The sequence below is a fragment of the Theobroma cacao genome, chromosome 5 (genome assembly GCF_000208745.1).
Source record: "Theobroma cacao cultivar B97-61/B2 chromosome 5, Criollo_cocoa_genome_V2, whole genome shotgun sequence".
Taxonomy (NCBI): Eukaryota; Viridiplantae; Streptophyta; class Magnoliopsida; order Malvales; family Malvaceae; genus Theobroma; species Theobroma cacao.
In genome coordinates, this window is record NC_030854.1 from 39,299,595 (window position 1) to 39,320,210 (window position 20,616).

The 20,616-nt window shown below is 36.4% G+C and overlaps 3 protein-coding genes across 3 annotated transcripts; 1 reads left to right on the plus strand and 2 right to left on the minus strand.

Moving 5' to 3' along the window:
• On the minus strand, positions 2,240-4,117 carry LOC18600659. The gene is made up of 2 exons (XM_018121407.1): positions 3,924-4,117; positions 2,240-3,452 (listed from the first exon to the last, which is right to left on the minus strand). The coding sequence occupies exon 2, from the start codon at positions 2,860-2,862 to the stop codon at positions 2,524-2,526; it is 339 nt and encodes a 112-aa protein (XP_017976896.1). The 5' UTR covers positions 2,863-3,452; positions 3,924-4,117; the 3' UTR covers positions 2,240-2,523.
• LOC18600660 (transmembrane protein 184A) lies at positions 4,326-10,109 on the minus strand. The gene is made up of 7 exons (XM_007031243.2): positions 9,821-10,109; positions 9,273-9,699; positions 9,071-9,144; positions 8,711-8,860; positions 7,248-7,533; positions 5,217-5,450; positions 4,326-5,103 (listed from the first exon to the last, which is right to left on the minus strand). The coding sequence occupies exons 2-7, from the start codon at positions 9,426-9,428 to the stop codon at positions 4,738-4,740; spliced, it is 1,266 nt and encodes a 421-aa protein (XP_007031305.1). The 5' UTR covers positions 9,429-9,699; positions 9,821-10,109; the 3' UTR covers positions 4,326-4,737.
• LOC18600661 (DEAD-box ATP-dependent RNA helicase 3, chloroplastic) lies at positions 10,252-17,757 on the plus strand. The gene is made up of 10 exons (XM_018121406.1): positions 10,252-10,842; positions 11,219-11,358; positions 11,460-11,874; positions 12,686-12,784; positions 13,936-14,160; positions 14,971-15,348; positions 15,847-15,990; positions 16,089-16,184; positions 16,357-16,604; positions 17,265-17,757. The coding sequence occupies exons 1-10, from the start codon at positions 10,438-10,440 to the stop codon at positions 17,341-17,343; spliced, it is 2,229 nt and encodes a 742-aa protein (XP_017976895.1). The 5' UTR covers positions 10,252-10,437; the 3' UTR covers positions 17,344-17,757.

Sequence of the window (20,616 nt, forward strand, 5' to 3'; positions counted from 1 at the left end):
CTAGGTGAAGAAAACTTCGAGATTTCACCAAAGTATTGGGATGGTCTACGAATGATTTTTCAATACAAGGTTTTCGCTTCCCGTTACTTAAAATTGATAAATCATTACCTCATTTCACAATTGCATTATATGCATCTGTAAAACTGAATAATCAAACTTTGGTTTAAAGAATAATAATAATAAAATAAATAAACAAAGATTAGGGAAACATAGGAATAAAATCAATGGTTTACGCTATAATAGGATAACCTATGATTAAATGGTACTGTTCGTGGAATGGACGTCATGAGGGTGTTAATCCTTCCCCGTGTGTGACCGTACTCCTGAACCTAACTCTAAAAATTCACAGATTAGTTTATTGTTTTTTAGATAGACCTAAAATCAATTTAGGATTCCGTCAAATAGAACAAATTTAACATGTGCCCAATCGCACCTAGACAAAAAAGATTGGTGGCGACTCCTAACACATTTTTCCACGTCTAGCGATCGGGTTCTCGAACTTGCACGTTACGAAAGATATTATATTGAGACAATGAATGAAAAAAGATATTTAATATCTCTATTTTACATCTATTATCTTGGGGTAAGAAGTGTGAGTTAGAAAAACGACCTGTTTTGTTCTCTAAATTCTATTACACAAATATTAAAATGAAACTTATGGTATAGTAAACCAGAAGTTTCTAATGATTTTAATATTTGGCATAACCGGTTGGGCCATCTCAAATTAATATGATGCATAAAATTATTGAAAGTTCTTGCAGTCATCCATTGAAAAACCAGAAGATTTTTTAATTTGATGAATTTTCATGTATTGCTTGTTCTCAAGGCAAATTAGTTATAAAGCAGACCCCAACTAAAGTTAAGACTGAATCTCTTATATTTTTTAAACCTATTCAGGGTGATGTGTAATACAATTTAGAGAACAAAATGGGTCATTTTTATTATATTCCCCAACTAAATTGTCACATGTGTATTTATTATCAATTTGCAATTTGGCATTTGCAACATTACCTGTCCAAATCATTCTTTGTCGAGCACATTTTTCTGATTATAAAATTAAGACTATTTGTCTTGATAATGTTAGTGAATTTACATATTAAGTCTTTAATGAATATTGCATATTAGTTGGAATAACTTTTAAACAACTTGTTGCTCATGTTCAACACAAAATGGTTTAGTAGAATCGTTTATTAAACACTTCCAACTGATTACAAAGCCCTTGCTTATGAAAACTAAACTCATCATTTATACTTGAAGGGCATGCCATTTTGCATGTAGCAACATTTGTATGCATCAAACCAATGAGTTATCATAAATTCTTCTCTATACAATTGATTTATGATAGGAATCAAATATTTCCTAATTAATAATTTTTATATGTGTGTATTTGTCCCAATTGCTCCACCACAATGCACAAAGATGCTTCCTCAAAAGAGATTAAGAATATATATTGGATACGAATCTCCGTCTAAAATTAAATGTCCAGAACCATTAACAGAAAATTTATTCACGATAAAATTTACCTATAGTCATTTTGATAAAACAATTTTTTTCAATATTAAGGGGAGAAAATAAGTAGTTGTAAAAAGAAATTTTTTGAAATGCATTATCATTATCTACTTTTAATCGTCGCAAAAATCAATGTAAACTTGAAATTCAAAAGATAATTCATTTGTAAAATATAACAAATCAATTACTAAACGTATTTACTGATGTAAAAAGAATAACTAAATCTCATATATCAATTGTAGATACTCCTATTAGAATTGCTGCACCAGAAGTGTGAAAAATCAATAAATTTCAAAGATAAAATCTTCGAAAAAAAAAAGAAGCAAATGTCCACAACACAAGACAAGAAGGGAAAAAAAAGAAAAAAAAGAGAAAAAGGAAAAGCCAAAAGGAGAGAAGAAAGAGAAAAAGCAAGTTGTACACAACACGAGTTGGGGATAAAGTAACGAATTTCTTTTGGTCACAGCAACTAGCAAAAGGGGAAAGCCTGTGAATGTGCCATGGCGTTGGGAATGACTCATCACCAAGGAGAAAAGGGTGGGCGTTTGTTATCCTTTTCAACAGCAATTACACGTGCATGCGCAAAAGTAAAAGTCACGACTTAATTTGGATCTCCCGGATTTGCTTTGACTTTTTTGCAATCCTAGCTATGCCTCCGACTTGCGGCTCGGAATTGAATTTTCACAATAATTTTCATAAATTGATATAACTAAAAGTCTAAAGCTTTCAATAACACGATCAAATTTCAACAAGACAAGTATATTAAATTTCAGCATAAAGTCTGCAAGTTGGATCAAAGAAATGCTAGTCATACCACTATCAAATTTACTACATGCAAGCAAGCAACTAATCACACAAAGGACAATACTCCTTTTTCTTTTAAGGCTCCAAGAGAGGCAAATTTCGTCTTGCGCCAAGGAACATAAGGGAATAGGTATTAAGGGTTATATCAACTGATATATCAAGTTCCACTCACAAATAATAATTCCAAATTAGAAATACCACAGCAAAGTCCTACCAGAAGCAGCCGGAGTTACCACTGTGCCGGTGATGGTTATTCCTCAGACGGATAAATCTTCTTCTGCGATACAAGGCGAATCGGAGTCTGGACAAGACCGACCTTCTCAGTTTATGGGCAGACCGTAGCCTAAACCACATCACCCTCTTAACCCTAACCAAGGATCTCTTGATTCTCTCCGCCAGGCTCCTCTTTCTGCAGAACTGGTAGCTCCTCAGGAACAGCTGTCTCTTCTCCATGATCATGTAGTTGTGTTCCATGTAGCCATATAACATGGACTCGGTCCTGCATATTGATGATACTGGATTTGCATCAACACCACTTAGAAGAGCCATTTAACCCAGGCAAAGTGCGAGAGACTAGAGCAGGATACGATGGAAAGACTACCGCTCTAAACTATAAAGCCAAGAAATAAAGGACGCAAAGCTCTTTGGATACTATCTATATCATATTAAAGGGAAGGTAGACGTAGACTGAAATTGAGATTAGGTGGATATCAAGTGAAGAAATTCGCTTGCTTAGCATTTGGTTTGCTTGCGAGCGTAGCGCCGCCGCAGGACGCAACTGTCATAGCCAGGGCAAAGGGCCAAACTTTTTTGGATTTTCCTATATAAACATTAAAACGTGGGCTCGGATGTTGTAAAATGGGCGGTCACGTGCCTTGTGTTTTGTGTTTAGCTTTCACCCCTTGTCGTCTCTTTTCTTATCTCACCAAAGACTCTAGACGCGGAGAGAGATAGAGCGGGTTTGGTTCTAAAATAACTTTTGACTTTCAGATCCATGACAAAAACTCGAACTCAAAGTCAGCTATGACTTACTATTTCTCGTAACATCCAAGAGGCTATGTACACAGTTTGCCCCAATTTATTAAAACTCCTCAGTCCATCCACCCAAAGCAGTTGACGTAAAGCCTGCGGGAAAGACGCTGTCGAAAAGCAAAGCTATCATTAGAAGTTTGATTAGGAATTAAGACTCAAGATAATCAAGACGGGTGCAGCTAACTGCTATATTTGCACCACATTCTGCCTTGCACTTTGACAACTTAAGACCTCCCAATAGAGCTTACCACGGCTGAGCCAACTTGTACAGCAAGAGCAAGACTAATTGGTAATAAACAATTGATTCTCAACTATGTAACCATCAAAAGAAGCAAAAGAAAATCTTAACTAAGCACAAACCAAACTTTAAATATTCACAAGAATACAGTCCAAGTACTAATTTTATCTGCAAGGCGTGTTGGAATGCTATAACGTATATAGAAGCAATAAACAAATGGTTCTTCAATACCTCAAGGTCATAAGTTCAGAATGAACATAACAAGCAACCTAGCAGTATTGATATTGCTAGATTGCAACTGCACTAAATTAGATTGCTTGCTCAGCTATGGAATTGCTACCTGACCAAGGTGCTGAAGCAATTTCACTGGGAGGTGTAAGAGCAGTGGCTGCAATTTAGCAGCTGAGTCAAGATAGAGCTAGAGGCCATGGACATCAGGATGACAATAATAGCATCCATCTTTATTCTTTTGTCTCATAACAACATTGCAACTCATCCAACCAATGCCATTCAACTGAAATATCAGTCCTCACCTTCTCCAAATTCCAATTTCCCTTCCCTCTTCCCCTTCCATGTCATTAACAAAGGAAAAACAACTACAATGTGGGGAAAGTAATCAATAACATTACTCTACAGAAACTAGAGAAACCCTTCAATGCTATAATAGGGCAATATACCCATTGGTGACATCATTCGAATAACATGCAAAAAAAAAAATTAAGCTTGAAACAAGCCAAGTGAATAAAAGATGAAACCAAATTTCATGACTCAAATTAAGATCCTTCAACTATGAGCTAAGTGCTTTGTATCTACAGAGCAGACAGCAACAAACTCAGACAACCATTGACAGACGGGCCACACAGTTCCAGTGTGAAACCTAAGAGCAGTGACTACAATTTACAATGATTGAAACCAATACAGGCAAAAAAGAAAATACTGGGAACTGAGGACTCCAGCAAACACTTCAGTAATTAGACACTAATTGCAGCACACAATTTGAATAGAAGGCTCTCCCAAAGTCAGAAATAATGTCATTGTCAGACACTCTACCTTTCCCTCCCCTNCCCCCTCCTCACCTTCCATCTGCTCTCCCCCGTTGTCCCCAAGGATGCTAGCTTCTTCTCACCTGTCTTAAGGATACTACTACACGCTAGTCACCTAGTCTCAGTTTCTTTTGCTGCAGGAACTTTTTGAGGGTAATTTGATAAATCCATGTCTATAAGTGACATATCATATGGCACTGTATAAGAATTTGAGGGGTCCACAAGCAGTGATGATTTTATTGCATCACCACGTGCAGAATCTGGTACAGAGCCAGGGTTTTGGGGAGTGCTTGTACCAGACGATGAGAGACTGGATAGCTGAATGTCATCCAGTTTGTTTCCAAACATGAGTTTGTTTCTTCTCACAGCATCCATCTCTGGCCCAGTTGGCACAAAGGTCCTCGACCGGTACTTTCTTGTTCCCTCATCACCATCATTATGATTGTACAATACATAATCATGATATGTTGGTGCAAACTGTAAAATCAGTAAACAATTAGTAACACCATATATGAGCCTAAAAAAGGGGAAAATAGTCCAATAGAGGAACATTTTGGCAGACAAATGATAATAACAAGTAGTAGGCTCACCTGGTGAACAGTATCATGATAGAAGTCATTTAACTTCAAGGCATGTGCAAGGCTTCCTGTCAAACCACGAGACCCACCAATATTTGCACCAGCATACTCTTTATATGGAAATGCATAAAGATGACCCACAGCAGCTATAAGCATCTCAACACATATAATAAAGTTTTGAAATTGAGCAGCTGCTTCTGCATCCTTTATGAATCCAGACTTAGCAGCGAGAAAAACCAGAACACCCTGAAAAAGGAAAAATGTAAACGGAACTTTTGAGCTCTTTTGGCATGTATTCGCCAACTGATGCAACTAGATGAGGTTTTATACATGGTACAATGCTGTTACAGCACTTGTTGCTAAATATCTCTTGGCTGATATAAAATCAAACCACCAACAGTAACTTCTATGTCCTGGTACTTACATGAGCAAAATTTGAATGATTTGCAATAAATTAAGGATCCTTTTAGTAACCGGAAAATGACTTGCTGGGGGGAAATTTTTTCTATGTAAAATATTTTACAAGAAAATTTAATGTTTTTTGTTATTTAGATAAACTGTCGAAAACATTTTTTATTGTTTGAATCATCCTATAGAAAATATTTTACACCATCATTGGTGGAGTTATTTGGGTGTTAAAATCATAAATATGAGTTTATTACAAAACAATAGTGTCATTTGTTTTCACATGAAAATTAAGATAGAAAATGAAAATGGGAAAAATCAATGGTGATATTTTCCAAAGCATTTAACCACATATTGTAATGAAAGTAAACTCTAATTTTCAAAAAAATTTTCCATTTCATCATTTTTTACCATAACACTATAAAATATCAATATTCATCAATTGTGTAAAACATCCAAAACTTATATTTATAAATGTGTACTCATCAAATGACTATCATTGAAATATTTTTTGTTATAATTATTAGTAAGATTTATTCAATTTATGAATAAAAATATTAATTGCATTGAATGATTTCATTAATTTTTTTTTATTTTAATAGCATTGAATAATTTAAATATTAATATTTTAAGTCAAAAATTTTTTAAAGTTAAATATTAATACTTTTTTGATATTTTAAGTTAAATATTAATATTCATCAAACTTATACTACTAGGCTTAGTCTAAGAGCATTTTTTCAATTCTCCGAAAAATGTCTTACACCTGTTAAGGGCGTAAGACATTTTATGTGATCAATGGGTATTTTTCATGTTGACCTATAAAATGTTTTATATCTGGAATAAAATTTCTATCTTCCAAACAAGTATAACTCTTGTAAATATTTTCCAGAAATTATTTTACGTCAAAACAAACAGACTCTAATTTACAAAACACATTGATTAGTGATCAAAAGATAAGGGCATATGCCTTTCAAAGACTAAGCATCTAAGCAAACCACTAATAAAGCATGTAACAGCTGCTTTTAGAGACTGGAATGCAGCACTTCCAGAGCTTAAATTATAATTCTTATTATTTCAAATCAGAGTTTAAAAAAAAAAAAAAGCGAAAGGCAAGTACTATCAGCAACTTGTTTCTTTAGCAATTAACTCTCATATGCAAAGTAGAACAATTAATTTCCACATCTACATCTACTTGTAAACCAAAACGACTATGTTCTACAGCTATCTTCTTTAACTTTTTCTTCAAATTTTCCAGTTAGCTATGGAGATGGGTACAATTCTATTTTAGCAAAAAGACCATATAATCCTAAAAGCAGGAAATAAGAAAATCAGCCTCCCCCCTTCCCCCCTCCCCCTTTAAAAAGAAACATAAAGATGATGTACACAGCAAACAGGCTAGGAAAGATCACATTGCGGTAACCTAAAGTTGACCATCCCAAGGTCACTTACAAAGATGCTCACAAGATTACTCAATAATGACTACTTGACCAAAAAGCAACAAAGGGATGACACAATGGAAAGAAAAAAGGGAAAGATATAACAGTTACTATAAGCCAAAGCAAACAAAAGGTTTTTTTCCTATTATTCTGTTTTGCACGCATAAGTATGTGAGGAAGTAACAGCAGCATGAGACTTTACCTGCCAATAGGTTAAGAAAACCACAGATTTTATTATGATGAACTTCGGAACTGGATTGAATGGCTGAAGAAGATCCTTGCATGCCATGTAAAACAACACCAAAGCATATAGAGCCATTGTGTATGATATTGTGTAGATGATAGTAAGATATAGATATGCTTGTCTGGGACTAAAATTTCCATCTTTATATTTTCCTCTCGCATATAATATGAGTGTAACAGCAACTAAAATGGGCTTCAGAATGACAAATTGAAGACACCCTTGCTTGCATCTCCGTATAAAACGCCTGCATTGCAATTTCAGGTGCAAACAATCATCCGTAAGCTGAGTTCAGAAGCATAATGTGAAAGGATCAACTGGCACTGGTGTAGCAATTAATAATTGTTAAACCTGCCTATAACTTCTGATACAATTACTATTTCAAAAAATCAACGGTTGGATTTACATCCTACCTGCACTAGTCATACATATAAAATTTTAAGTCAATCCAATATCTATATCACATTGTCAAGAATAGAATCATTATCAAATATGTATATAAGGATTAAAATTTTATTCTTATCAAAGAAACAGTTAGACAATTTCAACTAATTCGAAATTTGGCCTACATGATACAGGTGAGTAGAGAATGAAATGCTACAGTGGTATTAACAAAATATAAATCATAACTCGTATAAAATATAATAAATGGGTCGATCCCTCTGTGTGTGTGAATGTGTGTGTGTGTGTGTGTGTGTAATATTGGGTCAATTTTACAATAATCATAAAAGTTGTGCTAAACTTATTAGGATTTGAATTGAATATAAATACAGGCACTTGAAACTTATGACGCAAACAAGAAAAGAGAGGCTATTAAAATACAGCATATCAACATACTAGGCAAATCGTGCAAATCAATTTGTAGGAGTTCCCTGGACATCGACAGTGGCTCTTTCCTCCTTGATTCTTTGACATATTCAGGTTACCTTAGGAATTTGAGAAACAAAGAGTATCTATTTCCTAGGCTTAGTAGCATTAAGCAAACCCCAATCACCCTTGGTGTTTTTTTACTTTGTGTGGATCATCATTGGAAGCTGGATGCTTTGACAGCTTGAGGTTTGCAACAACCTAAGCTTGACGGTTAGAAGATTTCATTCACAAAGAGTTGCGACCTTTTGACTTCGACATGAAAGGCTTAAAAGTATAACAATCATCCACCAACTAGTTAGGGTTATCTACATTAAACAACCAAAGATTGATCTTGTTTGAGAGAAAAGTTTTAAATTTTTGTTGCGTATGTATTATGAATGCATGACTTCTCCCAACATCTGCAACTCTAAATCAATCAAACTATCCAATGTCGATTCCAAACTAAAATTGAAAGCAGATATATTCTTGATAGCAGAAAAAGCTTATAATGCTAAATGTGTTGACATGCATAGCAATGTGATGTGCAAAAGAGTAGGGTTCTATTCAAAACTGACCCATCTAGTGGCATGGGAGGGAAGCAGCATGTCATCAGATACCAAGATGGCTTTAAAACTCGACCACTCAAACTGAGCACAACTGCTCCAGGACCACCAACCCATGCTAGGCACAGAGACAAAAAATTATAGATGACCCAAGCTTCATAACTGAAACAGTTAAAGAGGAAAGATGTTAGTTAGAACATAAACATACTGTGGCATACATACATCATTTCTATCAATCCATCCATCTATCAATTTACATATATATAGCATAATTTTTTTAATGTGATGATGGGTTGGAGGAACATGGAATTCAGGAAAGAAGTGGAAATGAGAAACTGATGATTGAATTCAAACACAGGCAGACCTACTTACACTTCCCGGATAGAATTGAAATAGATTGAACTCTGTGGTAGAACAAGGGACAAGAAAGACATCAACGCATAAACCTGTCAACGACAAGAAACTGAAATAAATTGTAATAGAGAAGGCAAAAAGATTTAGGCACAACGAAAATGAATGCAGTATAAGAAAAAAGCGCTATACTAAATAAGAGAGTAGAGAAGAAATGACTGACCGGAACCATAAAGATGATGCGCACGATGTATCTCTGAAAAATAGGTTCGGTGTAATTCAAAAGGTGCCTGTAGATGTGAAGAATTGCCAAAGCAATGGCTCCAGCAGTACACAAAAAGGCCACAATGTTGAGGTAAATAGGAAGGGAATCACCCATTTGTCACGCGAATTTTTTATTCTTTTGTTCTTTTTGTTTTTCCTTTTGTGGTTCGCTAGCTGTACACGGGAAGATTGCCCAAAACCAATAGGAGGGAAACCCTAAACCAACCCTCCACCGACCGTCACGGTCAAAAACAGAAAGTAGGATTAATTCGATCTTCGACAACTAAATTGCCGAATTAGGGAAAATTTGAAAAGAAAGAATCAGTATCGTAGGGTAATCAGTAGTGATTGGAGGCTTGAGAAGGAGTAAAACCAAAGTCTGAGGCCTGTTGGATTGTTCACAGAAGATAAATGGATGGGTAAGCGGTAGCGGTAGATGACAGTAACCGAACGAGACCGATAACGAAGATTCCACGTAGAAATCAACAACCAAGTTAAAAGAATTACCTTTAAAATGAACGGAAAATGGAGAACGATCAAATGCAGGTGGATAATGTCCACAAGGTACCCAGGAAGGAAAAGAAAAGGCAGATCTGGCAGCGGTTGGCGACTTGTCGTGTGTGCTCAGAAAGTACAAAAGGCCTTTAACAAATTTTACAAAGAAGAATGCTCCACTGGAAGCCAATAATGGCGGCTCTCTTCCTCCGTAAAAATAGTCTGTTTTTGTTTTTTTTTAATAATAAAAAAACCAACAGCATAATTGCTTTTTCCTACAGCAGCATCATCGCTTTCCCCTTTCTTAGTTTTCTTCAATTCGGAGGGCCGAGAGGAGAGACCACGAGAGCCCAAGAGGATGCCTGCGTCATGGGCCTCGGCTCAACCCAAAACTAGTTTATTGATATTTAAGTGAGGCGATTCTTTTTGGGACCTTGGTGTCGCTTTGGTTTTGTTACGGCTTTGTGGATCGGTAATCAGTAGAAGCAGCGAAGCCATTCATTTGGGGAGGAGTGTGGCCTTATCTCCCTCACTCAACTCCCCCTACCCGGCGTTTGAAATATCTCAAATCCCCTTAGCCTATCTTCTTCTAGCAACCGAAAGGCGAAACAAGAAGCAGAAAGAAAAAGATGGCCTCCTTAGTAGGACTTTCGTCCTCCATACACCACACCCCGTCTCTAGACACTTTCTCCATCTCTAATAGAAGGATAACATCGATTACAGCAGCAGCTTCTTGCTTGCCCTTACCATTCACTGATAAGGCTCAGTTCAACGCCCTCGTAGTAGCTGGAAGGCCATTGCTCAGCTTCAAGCACTCTTTTGTTCCTCGCGCTGTGGCCACTCCCAATTCCGTGCTCAGCGAACAGGCCTTCAAGGGCCTCTCTCTTCACCAAGACCAAGACGGCCAGGACGTCTATGAGGCTGCGGCTTCCTCCAACCACGACGACGAACTTGACATTTCCAAGTTGGGTTTGCCTCAACGCCTCGTCGATTCCCTACTCCAGCGAGGCATCACTCACCTTTTCCCAATTCAGGTCAAATTTTCTCTCTTTTCTACTTGATGACTTCCTATTTAGATTCTTTTGCTTTTCAGTCTTGTGCTCCTCTAACTCCAATCCCTCTATTTCGTTTATTCTGTCCTAGAGTAGACAATGACAATTCACATGTAAGCAACTTGCTTGTCTTATGCTATTTAATTATCATTTCAAATGCGCCAGTTGGTTGCTTCTATCTTACATCCTTAAGACTATTATACCATCTCCTAATCTTTATGTTGCGTTTGGCATTGTTTTCTACATAGCCGCTATTGTGCCTTTCTTTCTTGTTTTGTTACTTAAGTTGGGTTCAATTCTTCTCTTTCAATACCAATTTAACATTCTATATATTATATTTCCCCTTTCATTGATTTAGAGAGCTGTCTTTGTACCGGCATTACAAGGTCGAGACATCATTGCTCGTGCGAAGACTGGAACTGGCAAGACATTAGCCTTTGGGATCCCCATAATCAAACGCCTTACTCATGATGCTCCCCAACAAACAAGTCCGCGGCGGTAACACACTTTATAACACAAACTTAGATTTCCTCCATTCTCAATAGTTTTATTATTCTTATTTTTTTAATGTTTTCACCTTTCTACTTTTCTTTTTCTAGGATGTCTGGTCGGCTTCCCAGAGTTTTGGTCTTGGCCCCTACTCGGGAGTTAGCCAAGCAAGTGGAGAAGGAAATTAAAGAGTCTGCTCCTTACTTAAATACTGTTTGTGTTTATGGAGGGGTATCGTATAATACACAGCGAAATGCTCTTTCCCGTGGGGTTGATGTAGTGGTTGGGACTCCTGGTCGAATCATTGACCTCATAGAAAGTAGTGACCTCAAATTGGGGGAAGTTGAATATCTTGTCCTTGATGAAGCCGATCAGATGCTTGCAGTTGGATTTGAGGAAGATGTCGAAGAAATTTTAGAGAATCTTCCATCAAAGAGGCAGAGCATGCTTTTCTCTGCAACGATGCCTTCTTGGGTTAAAAAGTTGGCAAGAAAATACTTGGATAATCCTCTGAATATTGACTTGGTAAGTTCTTTTCTACGAATTCTTCAGAACGCTTATGTATGCTGGTGTTTTGAGATGTTACATCTATTTCTTCATTGGATAATGATGGACAAGTTTATGTCTAAACTCAAAAGCTTACAAGTTTTGAGTCTGGAGTATTGCAGGTAGTTATTTCTGCGTGTTTGATGGATGACTAGTTATTGTAGAGCATTAGTGAAAGATCAAAACTCTCTGTTGGTGATTGTCAATGGTGAAATTTTCTTTGTCCCCCTTCCCACCCACTTTCTTGGGTTGGGATGATTAATACATTGTTGAGTTTGTTGATTTAATCTTTGATACTCAACATGCTCAGAATGTGGGTACCAACATCTTAAAATTGTTTTCTCAACCACTTCATCTGCAAGAGAAAACAGTGCCATCCTGAAAAACGCTGTGGTATATATCTGCTTAGATCTAAATCCAGCATACTATTGTATTCCACCATTTCTGCAAGGCAAATATTACTTCATTTGAGACATAGTGAAAAGTGTGTTCTTTTTCTTTTGGAAAAAAAAATTATGATCTGTTTAGAGATTGAAATTGAATAATTAGTTTGGTGAGAAGTTCAAGAATAATAATTTTCTTCTTGAAGAATAAGTGGAATCATATGTTTTATTTATATTATTAAAGAAACTTGGAGAAAAACATTATACACATCTACATGTATAAATAAGTACTGTGTGATGTGCTGATCTTGGAGTAGCACATTTCTGTTATCAGTATTATGTCCAGAGTTTTTTTTATTGCAGAAAGAAACCTTGATTTATTTTTTTGGTTCTTTCTCCTTTCACAGGTTGGAGATCAAGATGAAAAGCTTGCTGAAGGGATCAAACTTTATGCAATATCAACCACATCAACTGCAAAGCGGACCATTCTTAGTGATCTTATAACAGTAACTGATTTATCTTACTTTTTCTCTTTGGTCTCAATATTTCTTTTATTTTTGGTATAGATTGAAGCTATCAGTGAAGTCAGTGTATTACATGTAATGACTTTTTCCTTCATAGATGTCTCTTTCTGGTGAAGACTAATGAGTAACATAAGAATTGTTTTTTTCTTTATAGAATTTTACCATATAAAACATGAACCTATTGGATCATTTTATTGGAAATAATTTTGTGTGTGTTGAATATAATATGCTGTATATTTTACATCAGAAGACATAATAGAGATAGTTATTCCAGTGTAAATATTTTGATATTGTTCTGTGTAAGCAACATCTACAGAGTTGGTTCATTTTGTCATGTCAGCTGTTGATGCGTTCTTTCTCCGCTAAAGTTTCTTCAGGATGGAATTTCATTCAAAAAGTTGCATTATTATTCTTAGTGGAAGCCTTTGGTCCTCAAAGCTGCTTTATTTAAGTCCTTGCTAGTTTTATATTTGCTTTATGCTGCAAGTATGTGGGTTGGCCTAAACCCTAAACTCTAAAGCCTATTACATCATTCTTATTGGATTTTTTTTTTTTTGTGTTGAACATAGTATGCGGTAATATTGTATATCAGAAGACATAATGTACATGTTTTGATATTGTTCTATGTAAGCAACATCTACAAAGTTGGCTCCTTTGTGGCATCAGCTGGTGATCCATTCTTTGTCTGTTAGCTATTCTTCAGGATGGAATTTCATTCAAATATTGGATTATTATTCTTATTTCAAGCATGTGGTACTCAAAGATGCTTTAGTTACGTCCTTGGTAGTTTTATATTTACATTCTGCTGCAAGAATGTGGGTTGGCCTACTAAGTTAATTTGATGTAAGCCTTTCTGAAAACCACCAACTTCCTAAAGTTAGAGGGCCTTTCTAAACCCTAAAGTTTTATTAAATTTTTATTTGCACCCCCAGTTCTCCATTAGATCTTATTATTTCATGTTTTTAGTTTGTAAACATTTTTTAAATGAAATTGTTTTATCATTTGGCTATGCTAACATGAATGCAATGTTATTATGCTACCATATTTTATCATTATTCAAAATTATATCAAACCAAAAGTGACAAGCCGACCACCATACTGAAAAAGAAAATAATTCTTTTCCTAATTTTCAGGTTTATGCGAAAGGTGGGAAGACAATTGTTTTTACACAAACAAAACGAGATGCTGATGATGTTTCTATTGCCTTAACAAACAGCATAGCTTCCGAGGCATTGCATGGTGATATATCTCAACATCAAAGGGAGAGAACATTGAATGGTTTTCGGCAAGGAAAATTTACTGTGCTTGTTGCCACTGATGTTGCATCTCGTGGACTTGATATTCCAAATGTTGAGCTAGTATGTTACCAAACTTTTATAGTTCTTTAAACTGTATAATTTCTTTTGGGTCTTTCATTATGTTTTCATTGCTACTTTAGGCTCCATCATGTTGATACTTTTGGTAGTTATTTCATATTACTTTTTTTTGCTTTTGCTTCCGCAAGCAAAATTACGTTTGATGAAAAATGAGTGAATGGTTAAAATGTTACACGAATTAAACAAAATTTCTTCATGTAGAACTAAAAGCATTCATTTTGCTATTCATTGAGGTATTTTTAAGTTCCTCATTAAATTTTTTGTTTATTTTTTATCAAAAGACATTATTGAGTTTTTGCTTTTGGAAGCAAAAAGCAATAGTAAAGGTACCAATTAAATACTATTTTTAAGGTTCAAGGATGATATTGTGCTTTTCAACAAACTATAAACAAAATAAGCTAGTACTTATTTTTGAAACTCTAACGATTTAAGTCATTCCTTCTATCATGTTTATATACTTAACAAAAATCAATGATATGCTATCCAATGTCCATTTCATCAGTTACTTAAGCTTAAAGAAGATGAGTTATTGTTTGGTATTGTGAAACTGGGAAAAGCTTGTGTCAATTAAGTATATATAATAGACATGCATGCTATGTTGATGATTATCATAACTTTCTTAGCTAATGTTGGCTTTTTTTTTCTTTTTATTTTTTTTTCCAGTTTTCATGCTAAAAAATATTATCATATATGAAAAACTATCATAATATTTTATCTATCTTTGACTTCAAAATCTGGAATGTGCTTTCTAAAGGGCACTAAGAAGATGGATCTTATCACCCTTTTCTCCAGGTCATCCACTATGAGCTTCCTAATGATGCAGAGACTTTTGTGCATCGCTCTGGACGTACTGGACGGGCAGGGAAGGAAGGTTCTGCAATTTTGATGTTTACTAATAGCCAAAGGAGAACTGTCCGATCCCTTGAACGTGATGTCGGGTGTAAGTTTGAGTTCATTAGTGCTCCAGCTATCGAAGAAGTTCTGGAGTCATCAGCTGAGCAAATTGTTGCTACTCTTAATGGAGTTCATCCTCACTCTATAGAGTTCTTTACTCCGACTGCTCAAAGACTGATTGAAGAAGAAGGGATAAATGCTCTTGCTGCAGCACTAGCACACCTGAGTGGATTTTCCCGCCCTCCTTCATCGCGCTCTCTTATTAGTCATGAACAGGTAAACTATAATACAGTTTATGTTGCTTTTTAATCCTAATTGGAGTAGTTAATTGTGATATTACATTCAAGTTTGCTTGTCCCGTGGGGGGATAACGTAGCACTTGATATTGGGACTTCATTTTAGAGGTTTGAAGTTCAAACCCTTGAAAGGAGTGCGAGTTTATGGGAGGAGATTAGTGAGTCTCCATGTGTACCACAACTTAGTCTCCATGTACTAAGTTCAAACCCCTGAGGATGATGGGAATTCAGTGCTTTTTTGTTATTGTTATACTGAACTTCGGCCCTTTTCATCTTCTTCTATTATGTAAATCCTATACATTTTTATTATATAACCGTAAACCCATGTCTGTATAGGCAGCATGCTGCCAACTAAATTGTCAAATGCCAAGACCCCTCATCTCACCAGCCATATAGGATTTATGTCATTTTGTTTGTGAGGTTATTTTCTTTCAATAAATTAATTTATCCTGGTGCTTAATCGGATGTTTTGTTGCAGGGATTGGTAACACTGCAATTGACAAGAGATTCATCTTATTCTAGAGGTTTCCTGTCTGCCAGGTCTGTCACTGGGTTTCTTTCTGATGTTTACCCTGTGGCAGCTGATGAAGTGGGGAAAGTATATCTAATCGCAGATGAGAGGGTTTGTGTGGTTTGTGTGCAAAAGATTTCTGTCCATTTTGTTTTGTTAATCTTGATTGATCTCTTTGCTTGAGACTTAAGGAGTGTGTTTAATATCAGGTTCAAGGTGCAGTGTTTGATCTCCCAGAGGAGATTGCTAAAGAGTTGCTGAATAAGCAAACACCACCTGGGAACACAATCTCAAAGATCACAAAGGTCAATGCTAGATGTTGGTCACTGTTGCTCATTAATTGTGATTCTGCATGATGGTCATGTTCCTTACATTACTGTCATCTAATTCATCTTGCTATGCTCCTTTGGCAGCCACTTAAGCATTGTTTTGATGCGCTAAACTAAGCTGATTTTGTGTATTTATTTCTGCTGGCAGTTGCCTCCTTTGCAAGATGATGGCCCTTCAAGTGATTATTATGGAAAATTTTCTAGCAGGGATCGCTCTCCACGGGGAATATCTAAGGATCGGAGAGGTTTTAGAGGCTCCAGGAGTTGGAGCAGTGGCCGAAACTCTGATGATGAGGTCCGAGGTGGAAGAAGTAGCTGGTCTCGGACTTCAAAAAGCAGTAGGGATGACTGGCTAATTGGTAGTAGAAGATCAAAAAGGTCATCATCCCATGACAGGCATGTCTCTTCTCTTCAATTGTTTTTCTGTACACTATCTTGAACCTTTTTACTTGTACTAAGTTTTATGAAAAGATACATGCGCCATTCTGTTTTATAGAAATCATCATTTAAGGAAGGAACACCAAACTACTATAAATGGTTTTTGGTCTTAAAGGCGAAGTAATAAATGAGAAAGGAGAAAATATCAGATTGGACTCTTCTGTAACAAAGCCAGCAATTGCCTATGATCCTGCCTGTACATCTTTTATAAATCTGTTTGGTATTGGATGATGGAGTGATCCATATTCCCCTGATTTTATTCTAAATCTTACTTATTGTCCACATCTTAAAGAAAGGTAAAAAGGCTGAATAGTTGGTAACGTAATTATGGAAATAAAGTCCATTTTAACCAGAACTTATTTTGCCGTTCATGGCGGAGGGCACATGCGTGATGAACCAATAGACTTATTTTTCCTTCATGGACAGAAACACGGTGCTGTTCTATTTTGTCATTGACATGTAACTTTGTAATTTGATGTTTGATTACTTTGGTGGAAGCTCTAATTACTTGAAGCGTTTATAGCCAGATAAGGCAGTTGCTATTAAATTAGTTTTCAATCTTATAGGAACACGTACACCTTGTATAACATTGACATTGACCTCTGAATTTGTGTACAGAAGCTTTGGAGGTTCATGTTTCAACTGTGGACGTCCTGGGCATAGGGCATCAGACTGCCCTGAGAAGCTAGACTTTTAGTGTGTTGCTTGGGTATCAGTCCTCCACAAAACCTGGATGATCTTGGAACAAAGCTGTTATCGGGCATTTGCTTGTTGGCAGATATTGGCATTCAGTTGGTCAAGGAGAGAGGTGGTCCCCTGCAGGAGTTGCAAAAATTGATATATCTGCGAGGGAAACACATTATGTGGTTGTTCTTTGGTATAAATCAACCAATTGCTAGCTATGGGGCTCGTTCTCTCGCGCTTTGTGCGCGTGTTACCATAAAATGTGTAAAATCAAAATGGAAAAAGTGTTGTATGAAAGTACCGTGAATGAAGGTTATATTCTATGAGACATTACCCTTTTTTTTATTTCATGATCCTGATTAACAGCTTCAACCTTCTGTGTTTTAACAAATTTTGACAAGTAAAGCAACAACCTTAGGATCTTTTAGCTATGATGTCAAATTGATGAAGGACAGCTAGGTCCGTAGAGTTAGTGGAAATTTTGTAATCTGGTTTCTTGAGAAAAATAGAGAAAACTGAATTAAAAAAAAAAAGATAATCTCGGAGTTATTATACACTTATGATTCCTCACCTTAGGATGATTGCATCATGCAATTACACGGGTATTGTTGCTGAAAATTCTCTGGTAACAATTCTCTATCTCCCCATAGAATGAATTCATTATTATTTATATAGACTCCTAGCTGGAAATATCGGTTTCACTATCCTTGAAACGTTTGGGTGGGTCCTTGGGAGTGAATTCAATGGTTTAAGTTAAATATAAGGGGAGGTATCCCCCACCCTCTCCCCTCTCATGGCAAATCCAAGCACAGCACGTCCCTGATGGGTTCTACCTTTTTCTTTTTCAAGACGTTGAGCACAATGACCAAGAAGGTTTTGGAGTAGATATTAAAGGTGCAGAAATACTATTTATACTGATTAACATTTGTTTTGCTTAATTTTTTTTGTGTAAAAGTTATTATAAAATTTTTATATAAAATAATAATTTTTAAAATTAAATTAAAATTATTTGATAAAATAAATTATATAAGTTTTAATTTTGATTAAAATTGTTATAAAAGATATTCATGTCATTTTCAATCATTTAATAAAATAAAGTGAAACAAATCTGCTTCGAACTTATATACGATTTCAAATATTAAAATTAAATAAATCCAAACAAAAACGAAACATCTTTTAAAAATTTTATACTAATAATAGTATTAAATTTTTGTTGATTTAGCAAACAATCGGATCATGATAAACACGTAGGCCTAATGGATATAACCCATGAGGCCCACGCAAGCCTACAACTTGTTCATATTTTGCATCAAGTTCATATCCATTTGCCTTTATAATTTCAACATTCATAATTTAAATACATATCTTATATTCCATTCTTAATAACCACATGCCACACATTTATTTCACATATTCATATCATAACTTCATAACTTTTCAACTCATATAAACGTAATGGTGCCCATGGTTATGAACAACAAAAGTGGACATTATTAATAAAACAAAATGAGACAATGGAGCTTATTTAGGTGGTGATGGTGTAGTTAGTGTATGCCTTTAAATACCTACCAGTTCCCTCTCCATCGTCAATAATGGCTTAGGGACCTTTCCCAGGTTTTACGAGAGCCCGTAGACCACCGAATCGACCTTTTCTCCAGTGCCTTATCCGAGGACCGTCGAGGCTTCAAGACCCTTCACGGATCTTTTGGGAGCTCGTAGACCACCAGGTCAACCTTTCTTTCTTGTCCCTTGTCCGATGATCATTGGGGGTTTGAGACCGTTCTTGGGTCCACTAAGAGCCTATCGACCACCGAAAAGACCTTCTTCTCTCGGTCCCTATCTGACGACCTTCGGTGCTCGAGACCTTTACCTACTCCTCCAATAATCCGTGGATTATGGGGCGAACCTTTTTCTCTCGTCCCTTGTCCGAAGACCATCGAGGCTTTAGGACCCTTTCGAGTCTTTCGGGTTTAGGGTTTACCACTGAGAAGACTTTTTCCTCCTGACCCTTATCTAACAACTGTCGATGCTTAGGACCCTTGTCGACTCTTTCAAGAGCTCGTCGACGACCAGGCTGAGCTTTTTTTCCCATTCCCTGTCCGACAACCTTCGAGGCTCGAAGACCTTACTTAGGTTTTAAAGGAGCTAGTAAACTACCGAGTCGACCTTCTTCTCCCGTTTCTTGTCCCACGATCGTTGGGGATCTCTGACCCTTACCAACTTTTACGTGAGCTCGTTGACCATCGGGTCAACCTTTTTCTGTTAACCCTTGTCTGTTGACCATCGGTGCTTCGAGACACTTCTCGAGACCACGAGAGCCAGTTGACCATCAAGCTAACGTTTTTCTCCCAACCCATGTTCGACGAGCGTACAAGCTCAAAGACCCTTCCCAAGTCTTTCGAGAGCCCATCGACCTTCTTCTCCCATCGCTTGTCCAACGACCTTCAAGGCTTTGGGACCCTTCTTGGGTCTTCTATGCAGTTGTGGACCACTGAGCTGATCTTCTTTTCTAGTTCCTTGTTCAACAACAGTCGGGGCTCTGAGACCCATAACAGGTCCTTTTAAAGCCCGTCAACAACCGAATTGACCTTCTACTTCAACCTTGGGTCCTCTAGGACCTTGTCGACCATTAAGTCCTTTAGGAGCCTTGTCTGAACATCCTATCTCCAAATGTACTCATGAACTTCAGTTTTAATGTTTCAAAATAATTTTCTAAATCCTCTTTCACTACAAGGGCATCATTGAAACTAGCCCAATCAAAAAACTTCCCACAAGAAATTGTAGAATTCTCAATCTTTCTAAACGTATCAACATGAAAGTGATTTTGAAATCCGGCGGATGAATCACTATCTTTGCTTGTGGGGGCTCTTGCCTCAACTAATCCTTTTCCCTTTCTTTATTGCCTTCTTTTTGCTTCTCTTCTTCTTTTCTATTGAAGATTCTTTGATTTTTCTTTTCTTCTTACGGGAATATGATAGAGGATCATCAGCTTTCTTTTTTTCTTTTTCCCTTTTCAACTACTTTGTGGGTAAGAAAAGTTTTTTTCATGGGAATTTCTTTCTTAGGGCTTCTCGGGTTTTAGAAGAAAGTAGGGAGAGGAAAATCTAAAGACTCTTGGATATTGATTTTCAATGTAACTGACTCTCTAAATAGGTCGAGGGTCTTTTTATGGGGAGTTAATGAAATACCCCATATTTTGATATGGTGATAAACAAAGTTGATCGAATGCAAATTGAGGTCAATTAAAATGTTTAAAAGTGATAAAAGACGAAAGGAATAGTTTAGG

Coding starts and splice junctions, on each gene's coding strand:
- LOC18600660 (XM_007031243.2), bottom strand. CDS start 9,428: ATGGGTGATTCCCTTCCTATTTACCTCAACATTGTGGCCTTTTTGTGT. Junction 7,534..8,710: donor CCTCCCATGCCACTAGATGG/GTCAGTTTTGAA, acceptor ATTGCAATGCAG/GCGTTTTATACGGAGATGCA. Junction 5,104..5,216: donor ATCATGATACTGTTCACCAG/GTGAGCCTACTA, acceptor CTGATTTTACAG/TTTGCACCAACATATCATGA.
- LOC18600661 (XM_018121406.1), top strand. CDS start 10,438: ATGGCCTCCTTAGTAGGACTTTCGTCCTCCATACACCACACCCCGTCT. Junction 11,359..11,459: donor CAACAAACAAGTCCGCGGCG/GTAACACACTTT, acceptor TTCTTTTTCTAG/GATGTCTGGTCGGCTTCCCA. Junction 15,991..16,088: donor ATCTAATCGCAGATGAGAGG/GTTTGTGTGGTT, acceptor GTTTAATATCAG/GTTCAAGGTGCAGTGTTTGA.
- LOC18600659 (XM_018121407.1), bottom strand. CDS start 2,862: ATGGCTCTTCTAAGTGGTGTTGATGCAAATCCAGTATCATCAATATGC.